Source organism: Mesitornis unicolor, unplaced genomic scaffold, assembly GCF_000695765.1.
Source record: "Mesitornis unicolor isolate BGI_N332 unplaced genomic scaffold, ASM69576v1 scaffold4504, whole genome shotgun sequence".
NCBI lineage: Eukaryota > Metazoa > Chordata > Aves > Mesitornithiformes > Mesitornithidae > Mesitornis > Mesitornis unicolor.
Genome location: NW_010181947.1, coordinates 30032 through 39956, shown reverse-complemented (window position 1 = coordinate 39956; position 9925 = coordinate 30032). Strand labels below are relative to the sequence as shown.

Sequence of the window (9925 nt, the reverse complement as noted above, 5' to 3'; positions counted from 1 at the left end):
TTAACAGCTAATTATTTTTTTTAAATAGTTAAAATTTAAAAATATTTCTGTAGTTAACCTGTTCTAGTCTCCAATTTTTAGTTGTAAATCAAGGCACTTAAGTATTGGTGTCTCATGAGTGGCAAATGGTGTCCAATCACATTAAGTGACTTTTATAATAATATCGCCGTAAAATCTTGCCTTTAAAAGACACGAGGATGTGCAGTGCTACGGCTTCAGTGCGTTGCCTCTTTAAGTGAAAATTTCATTTTCTGTATTTGGGAGTCTATAAATATCAAGAAACAAATGCAAAGTAAGTTCTGAGGAATATGCTGTTACCCTACAGTAACACAATGCCGGTGAGATGTTAAAGTGTTTATTATGTGAATGTTTATACTTGCAGTTGCAGGAATTATTTAAAACATAAAACCAGTGGTGACAGTATATTCTGCCACTTTGAGGTGACCAGTGTCTCGTTATCTTTTAACACTGTTATATTTCAGAACTCTGTGGAGCAGCTGCATGGCTTTGTTTCCAGAAATAGATTAGAACTTTGATTCTTTTAGAATTCTGTGGTGTGTTTGTTTTGCTTTGCTTTTTATCATTACATGCATAGAGATTCCAGTTGCGGGTAAAGGACAGCCGTGTAAAAGTTACAACTTGCCAAGCTGTAGGTTTTGTGTGCAAGCAACCAGAGTTGGGTGAGCCCAGCCACATTGAGGAGGCCTCTATGATCAAGGCATTTTTTGTATCAAACAGGTATTTCTGCAGTTTACTCTGAAACGCACACAGCTCCTGCCCAAGTTTCCTGCTGGACTGGAAAGGAGGGTACTTCTTTGCTTCACATGGCATTCTTCAGTAGAGCCTTTGTTGTTCTCTAAAAACAGGAGGTTGTTAAATAATCTATCAATAAACTGTCAAGAAGTCCAAGTTTCCATATCTGTTTCTGCCTGAAATCTTAAGAACTTGGCATGTTTTAGTTGTCAGGAAACCTCCAAAGAAGAGCCTGAGCAGTTGAGCCTGAAACCATCGCTAAGAACGGGGTGTGCTTATTTGAATTATGGAGGAGGAACGTGCTCTTGTGAGGGAGTCAATATGTTTTCTGCTCCATTGAAGAGGTTATTAGATTGATGTCACTTATTTGTTGAATGATGGCGTTGGTTTTAGAAATAAATGAAGCGGGAAGCATCAGTTTAGTTATTGATGATAATTTATTGCTATTGGTCAGAAAAGTGTTGAATTTATCGGAGGGTTTGTCATTTAGTCAGGGTTATCTTGTTCCATCTGACAGCAGAAATACAGTTTACGTTTCGCGTCCTGAAATATTAAAGCGTAAAGGAAAATGAGCAGTGAATTGGCTGGTAGTAAAGGGCTGCGAACTGGGTAGACCTTTATGACGGGCTGTGGATTATAGCATTCAGATTTTGAATGTTACAGAACAATATAATGTAAATGCATTACTTTTGTCTATGAACACGACTGTTTTGGAACTAAAATGTTTCTGGTTTTGCCTCTTTAATGACTGTATTTGTTTAAAATTGTAAAGTTGATTGATTTCTCTGCTGATCAAGTTTTCAGTTTTCACATTCACGCTTTTCATTTGAGATTATGCGAAAGTTATACCTAAAACTTGGTCCGTGGTGCTGTTTTGCAGCACTTAGAAAATGGTTTGTGGATTAAACCATTTGTATTAATCTTAATGCACATTATTTTAATCTGTCTTTAAACACCCAGATTTTCTTTCTGATGACAGCGTTAAGCATTGCTGCTCCGAGACCTCTTGGCTCTCTTTGTGATTTCTGGTGCTGCTGTGGACAGTGCTGTGCAGTCCCCAGCCCCTGCTCCTAGGAGACGGCCGCAGCGGTGCCCGCAGTGCGGTGCTGCCAGGCCGGGCCCTGTGGGTCGCTGCTGTTCACCGCGATCCATCTGGTCAGGGCAGAGCCGGTCCCCGGAGAGGTGTTAACACTCGACAGCCCCACCTCCTCCTCCTCTGTGGATGGCTTCTGCTGCCTGCCCATGTGTGAATTGTGATTAATTTTTCATTTTTAATGAAGTTTGATCGTGTTTATTATTTCACGTGATTGACTGCCTAGTACTCTTTTCATGTAATTGATAAAGCCCATATTTCTTCATCTGTCTCTTATTTCTTCAGGGCAAAGTTGTGAAATTGTGTGATGTGGTTAATATTAGATTTATTGGTCCCAATAGATGTATAAATTATCTCTTTTTCTCTCCACAGGAAGTTCTACAGACTTTGACCAAGTTTTGTTTCCCCTTCTATGTGGACAGGTAGTGTTAGCTTTTCAAACTTTACAAGAAAATAAGCTTGTCAATAAAACCGCTGTAGAAAATAAAAACCATACCATTCTTGATGTTCTGTCTGCTCGACTGTGATTTAAAGCACCCAAGTGCAAATTATAGTCTTAGAATCACTTTTTCCTGGGGTTTTTATGGGCACTATCAAAAAATAAAAAGTTTTAAAAGTTGAGGCTGTTTGGTGGCAGCGGTGAGAGTGCCTCTTGGTTTACTTCTACGCCATGCTTGAATGTGAAAATGCTTGGGTAGTCATTGTCAGATATACATATTAATATCAATGCTTTGTGTGCGTGTGTATTTTATCTCTGAATTGCCAAAATTTGGGTAGGACAATGAATTAAGTGCTTTACATTTAAAGGCTCCTTGACCTTGTTGGAATGCTGATGCTTTACTTGGTGGCTGTGTAACGGGGCTTCTGATTTTTTGGGGGAAAAATTGAAAAGTAAGTTACAGCGGATTTGATGGGAACTGAGGAGATGGAATTCTTGTGACTTAGAAAACTCTAGAACTTTTTTAGATGTTAGTTTTGCTTTTGCTGTTAGCTATTTTTGATGCTTTCATGAAGAGAACAAGCAGTGAAATTGTGAAGGGATGCAGCACTGCTCGTGTTGCCTCTGAGCATCGTTGAGCATCGGGTCCCTTGGCGCAGGTCGGCTGACACCGGGTGCTGTTGATTGATGAAACTGACCTTAACAGTGATTAAACTGCTAGAAATCTCTTGCTCATTTCAGTGAAATCTGTGATATTTACAGTGGAAATGGATTTTCTTTATAAATCCACAACCATTTTTGCTACCGCTTCTTGTTTGAGCCGTTGCTCAATTTTTAATTTTTTCTTTTTTCCCATTTCCCCCCCCACCCATAGGCCAGCTGGTATTTTTTGGTTAACTTGAAACACTGCTCACTAATTTCTATGAATGGAGATGAAATCTCACTCTGCTTCTCTGGAGACGGGAGTCGACGTAATACTACACAAATACTTCACATAATTTGGAATCACTTTTTGCTTTCCTAAGGAGAAGGAATGGGGAAGCACTCAGATGTATTTTCCTCGTGTATGTGTTTCTACTAGAAATATTTATGCTTACTATGTGTAGGTTTATTGTACCTCGGGGGTTTGTTTGCTTTGTTGGTTTTTGTTTTTCCCCAGCAAAATAACATTTTGAAAGATAAAAACACCGAAAACCCATATGGGGTGCAAATGAGAACATAATGAAAAGTGATTCCCATCTCTGGATTCCCTTGTTTGAATATCACAGACTGTCACTGAAAAGACAACTGTAAGCCAACCATTTTGAACATAAAAGAGAGATTGTAACCCATAGCGTACTTGGTAATTTAAAATTAAGAAGGACTTCCAATACTCCCGAAGGTGGAGGCTGTCCCAAGTTGAGGATGTGGCAGCTGAGAGATGCGTGTGCTGCCTCCAGTCTTGGTGTGAAAATACACACGTGCGCACACACACACGTGCATGCGTAGGTGCATACATAAATAAATACTTGTTATAGTCCTCTGTACTGTACATTTGACTTAGCGTTGGACTGTGCGCCAGGTACAGCAAGAAGGTAAACAGTCCGATATCACTGCGTGGAAATGAACTTGATGTGACCACAATAAAGAGCAAAGTACAGCACATCTTATGTGCGAAATGTTCTTCATCTTTTGGCTGCCTCCAAATTTAGAACCAAATGCCTGCTCTTAGAGGCTGTGTCTGAAGCTTAGCAGTGACGAATTCGCAGTAGTTGGTTTTTTCTGTTTACTGTTAACCAACTACTGAGGATTTATACATTTCTTACATTGCATTTAAAATAAAGTTATTTGAAGTAAGTGAGCAGGTAGCCCCATAATGAAGTTATTTCAGGCAACGCTTTAATATTCCCCTCAGTCTCTCAGCAAACACTTTTTCTACGTTGAGATGAAAGGAAATTGCTGATACAAGAAACACTGTCTTCAGTGGTGTGTCAGAAAGGTCCTGGCAGTGGTGGTGTACGGAGTTGACTAGCACTCTCTAGTGGGATTTTAGCCCTCTGTATGTGCCTGGGAAGTGCTGTGTTGGATCAGATCTCCAGTTACTGTAATTCTTAGTCCTCGGGGTGTTTTTTAAATAAATATTGTTTTGTTCATTCTGAACAAAAAGAGAGAGAAACACTGAAGTGGCTTTAGCAAAGGCCTTCCGAAGACTTGGGTACTATTCCCTGTTAACTAGGTTGCCTTGTCATTAGCTGTGACAATTTTAATATTAGAATCTATCTGTGATGTTGAGAGATTTAAAAATTACTGTTCTTAATGTTCCAGTGGAGGTACTGGCTCATTGTTCACATAACTCAGGACCATGGGATAGTACCTTCTCTTGGAATATTACTGTGCAGATGCTCTGCAGGACCTGTGGAGAGATGGTCTGTATGGATCCCGATGAAGAGATGCTGATACAAATGATCAGAAATGCATCACTAAAGAACAGATGCTACTTTTCCTTCCACCAGTTAGACTTTAGGCACTCACTGACACAGACTCTTAGTTCTTTTTATATTGATTCTTTTGACACATGTTATTACCAGTGGTCAAAAGTCACCAGGGATGTCTTGCTCCTTCCTTTAGGCAGTGAACCGTGAGTTTGCCGCTCTTACGGTTGCGGGACCAAGGCAGAGGCTACTTCCCAACTGCAGGAGCAAAGAACACCCAGTCAAATATGGTATCAGGATCCGTTTGTGTCACATACAGCCAGTGATGGGGTATTTTTAAGAAATCACTGTTCTTCTCTCCCCTTCCCTCCAACCCAAACTTCAGTCTGCCCCTTTAGGGCTGAGATTTATGGTGCTTCCATCCTGTTGGCTTCTATATAGATCTTCCCATTTGAAAATAGAGCTGTGAATCTTAAGTACTGACATTAAGACCTTAAGAAAAGCACTTTTTATGTTGGGAAGTTACCCTTCCATGTGAAGAACAGACAACTGAAACTTGAGCAAGACCTATTGGACATCTTCAGTTTCTGCAGATCCCATAAATGCAAGAATCTTTAGGTTTGCTTTGGAGGAACTCCCCAGCTTGGCACAGTTGTTTAATAAACATGCTTCTCCCTGCTGCAAATGAAGCTTTTCCCCCCGTTTCATAATTTTAATTGTCAGCTAGAATGCTATTTCTCACACATGCTCTGCTCTCAACCTTGTTAAAATTAAGCATATAATCCCCTTTTAAAACACCATACTAAAATCACCATAGTAACATTACATCCAAGCTTTGCAGATAAAACACACCACCAGTAAGGGATTTTTTGGTATTCCCTAGCAGCTCAGTGCAGTTTGTGGAGATGGTTGCTCTGTTGCCATTTACAGTTCAGTAAGATGATAGTCCTTATGCTAATTCTCAGACTACTGAAATGCTTCTACGTATCTGTTTTTCTTCATCTGTGAATTTGGAGCACTTTTGGTCTTCATCACTGCATGTTTTTCCTTCTCCATTTGGAATCCACTGAAGGATTCTTCTTTCTAAGCTGGACAGGGACATCTTTCTGATCCAGATCCAACTTTCATTTCAAAATGTCTTATTTTTCTTTTTTTTTCTGTAGACAGAGTGTATAATCTCCCACATAAACAGTTTATTGTGCTGTATCATCATCAAGAAGAAGAACATCATAGAAGAGAGTATTTGCTTGCTTTTAAGGCTTGTGGCTGTTCGTTAAATGGCCCTGAATTTAATGGAGTTTGTTGTGACTGGAGAAGATGCAGATGTAAATGCTAGTCAGTTTTCTCAGTTTTCAGTAAACCTAAAATAAACTAGAAAACCTGAAGTAAGTGTTAACTTCACACCATAATGAGGCCTCAAATAGTTCTAAAATGGGAATGGAAAGTCCTCTAATAGTTATAGTAGTCTTGGCTTCACCACTAAATGTCAAAATTTCTTTTAGACAGTAAAACTACATCTCTGCAAACTGGGAGGTGAATTGGGCTTGGTTTATATGGAGTCACCCATCGCTGTAAACAAGAGTTTGGGTGACTTCCACCCATTTGACTGACAAATTTGGTAATACCTCAAGAATATTTTTCATTTTGTTAATAGCATTCAGAAAGCGCTGTGCTTTAAATGTAAAGCATCTTATTTTGATCTTATCTTGCTACTTTGGGCATCACCTGTGAGTGGTAAAATACAGATGTGAATTACAGTGTATTTAAAGACATTGATTTTTAAGTGCTGAGTTTGGGGGTTGGTTTGTTTGGGTGGTGGTTGTGGGGTGTGTGTTTGTGCTGGTGGTGGCTGTTGTTGGTTGTGCATTTTTGTTTTGTTTTCCGAAACTGTATTTCCAATTTGGGCAAACTTTTCTACGGTGATACTTTCCTCTGTGGTGTGAGTAGGAGCCAACCTCTAAAACTATTACTTCTTCAACTTGAAGAGCCGTTAAGATGTTACGGATAAGGCAAATTACTGTGAATTTTGAAAAAAGTAATTTTGTGGCACTTTCCTGTCATTTATAATCATGTTTGGCGTTAGCACAGTGCACTTTTGATTCTAGGTTATCTTTTCTTCCTTTGCATACCGTTGTAGTCTTTCTTTTACCCGAGTGCCGAGCTGCTGCAGCAGAGGGGAGGCACATGGATTGGTTCCAGCTGCTGCATGTTTTGGAACGGTGTGTCTGGCACATGTGCAAAACTGGTAGATGGATAATAAGCTTCTACAGTCAATATCCAAGTGTTGAAGAAGCTTAACATGTTATTAAACACTGTCTTGCTCATGGAGTAAGCCAATTCTCAAATGAAGAGTAATGAAGAAATATTTTGGGATGTGTGAGAGAACATGGGTTTGGTTTGTACAGTGTGTGCTGCAGGGAAGATGGTTGATAGTCAGAACCATTTTCATTTAAAGAGAAACGCATTTTTAGTATCCTCCCACACCTAAAAAAAACCCAAACCCCCCTTCTCCCTCACCAAGCAACTGGCATATTTAAGTTTCTAGAGAGCGTGTGTTTTAAAAGTTAATTTCTCAAAAAAAGCCCCTGTGCTGAAAGAGGAAATGCTGTAGGTTCAATGACTTAGGCTAGATACTTTTGACACGGCATTATCTCAGCATTAATTTTTTTCCTCTTTGCTCTCTTTATTTTCAGCCATGCAGTTAACCAAGTTGGGCAGAACTTTACGTTTGTGCTTACAGACATTGACAGCAAGCAGAGGTTTGGATTCTGTCGCCTGTCTTCTGGGGCCAAGAGCTGCTTCTGTATCTTAAGGTAGGTCTGGGCTCTGGCTTCTGGGTGACTCTGGGAAGCAGTGTTTGACTTTGCTGCGTTACGCTGCAATTACCATTTCCAGCTGTTCAGAATTATTTCCCTATCTGGTCCTCAGAGTCACTGGTCTTCTGCAGACGTGATGTGAAATATCTTGCGCTTTGAGTTCCTCTGTAGATTACTGCATTTGTTTGTAGTCTGAGTTAACAATGTGGAAAACAGAAAGTCTCTTTGCAGTAATTTGATATGACTTAGCATGATGGCAGCTGTTATCTTTAGCTGTCACAACTGATCTTGTTAAGACATTTTGTGGACATTTGTATATGCAAGTTTTATTAACAAAGCATCTGTTGGTAACTGAGAGAATGTCACTGATGCTGTCCACGTCCTAGACGTTTGTATGTATGAGCTTTACTTTGTCCTGCTGAGGGTTTTGTGAAGTTTGCCATAATAAAGACACTTAGTGGAAGTTGAAAACAATGCGTTTCACATAAAACAGACAAACAGGCTCCATCAGAGTATTTTTGATGACCTCGCGCAGACATGGTGAAATACAGTCAGTAGTTTTCTGTTTATATTTGCTGCAAGAAAAATTAGTTTTAATATCTACCAGTATTACTATTCCATTAAGAACTTGTGTGGATTGAAGATTTCCACGTAGCATCCAGCCTGTCTTGTTTTAAACAAATTTAACAGTGGTCTGTCTTCTGCTTTCTGCTCTTCCATGCTTATGAGAAATGGGAAGTTTAGGAGCAACAGCGCAGGTAAAGATAGCTGAGTTCCCTGTGGGAACAGCCAGCCAGGTGACTGACAATTGCTCGGCAGTCACACATGAGGATCGTTTCCTCTCTGACTAACTGCAGCATTTGTCTCCGTTGTCTCTGGTTTGCTTTTCATGTGAGAGGATCCAGTGTAAGAACAAGAACTTGTCCTCATCTGTTGAGCGCTGTGTATCTGTGCGCACACAGAGTGGGACCTTCTGTACGTGTGGTACTGAAGAGACCCCTCCGGAGAATTTCACAGTAATGGTGCAAAACCAAAGAGCACCCGTCAAGAGCAAGAACACTTCTCATTTCGTTGGGCTGCGTACAGCAATGCCATGGGATGGGTTTCGGATCGAGGTGATGGTACTGAAGAGACCCCTCCGGAGAATTTCAGAGTAATGGTGCAAAACCAAAGAGCACCCATCAAGAACAAGAACACTTCTCATTTCATTGCAATGCCATGGGATGGGTTTTGGATCGAGGTGGGTGTGTGTGTGCCGTTTGTGCTGGCACCAGACTGGTGAAGATACCAAATGGCTGTTGCCCTGTACTTCAGCACAATGCTAACAGGGCCTTCGCTGGAGGAGCTTAATATTTGGAGAAATTACTGTGAGATCTACCAAAATGACAACTGTGTGGGAGGCAGGATGGCAGGTGCTTTCTCAGTCTCTTCCTTCATTCTTTCTCTCCTCTAGTAGACGTTTCAAGTATAATTAGCTCTGGCAATCCAGCAATATGGACCCTGTGCTGGGGACTGGAAAGTGTTTCCCCAGCTGCCTCCTTGTGTGGCTGGTTGCTGAGTCACTCTGGTGTGGGAAGTGTCTGGTTACGTAAGGTAACTTTGATTGGTGACAAGTTAAAGGGAAAACGGTTTAAAAAGAAAATGTGAATGAGGAGTAGTCTGAATCCCTTCTTGATCTCTCCTGGATAAGAGTTCTTTGCTGTCAGCTCCCTTATGTTGAGTGAATGCCAAGAAGAAATGGAGTTCTGTTGTAGTTAAATGCCTTCTGCTTCAACTCATAACCAAAAAAAAAAACCACCCAAAAAAGTATTTAAGTGCAGTTACAGCAGTGGAGGAACTGGGACTCTTAGCTGGAGTCCTGTTGCTGCTTTTTCCTGTGAACTAATGAGAAAGTTCATCATTAATGCAAGCGAGTGTAAGTTTGTAGAAGATATTAAAGAATATGAGTCAACACTACACAGATCTGCTCGTGCTATTGCCAGGACTGCAGCACCCATTGTCCATGCAAAGCTTCTCAGTGTCCTTTATGAATTAGAGGATGGTGCTCGGTAAATGAATGGGCGAAAACTTGCTGAAGAATGTGAGACTGGTAGGAAAAAGTGGATGGGGATGAAAAGAATATTTATTTGTTTATTCGTTTTTAAATTATGGGAAAGATGCCAGCAAACTTCAAGTATTCCTTGTTATGCTCAATGATAAGTATAAGAACTTATATGTTATTAGAGATGATAGGTTTTTATCAGTCATAGATTTTATGGGAAAGGCCATGGTAAAATGGTTGGGAGGTAGAGAGTCATCACTTGCTCAAATGCGTTATTGAAGAGGAACAGGGGATAAAGGAAATTCTTTTCACTCAGCTGGTGCTTTAAAAAATTTCTGCAGAGGTCTGGAAGCGAAGTTTAAAGCTGAGACA

The 9925-nt window shown here is 40.4% G+C and overlaps 1 protein-coding gene across 1 annotated transcript in view; it reads left to right on the top strand.

Annotated features, from left to right (window-relative positions):
* Positions 1–332: 332 nt before the first annotated feature.
* Positions 333–9925, top strand: part of LOC104539915 (DENN domain-containing protein 1A-like) — a gene marked incomplete at its 3' end in the record, with an annotated part of 39606 nt that continues 30013 nt past the window's right edge. Inside the window, exons 1-3 of the mRNA XM_010183587.1 lie at positions 333–338; positions 2132–2268; positions 7390–7509. Coding sequence (XP_010181889.1) covers positions 333–338; positions 2132–2268; positions 7390–7509 — 263 coding nt within the window. The remainder of the gene's footprint in view (positions 339–2131; positions 2269–7389; positions 7510–9925) is intronic.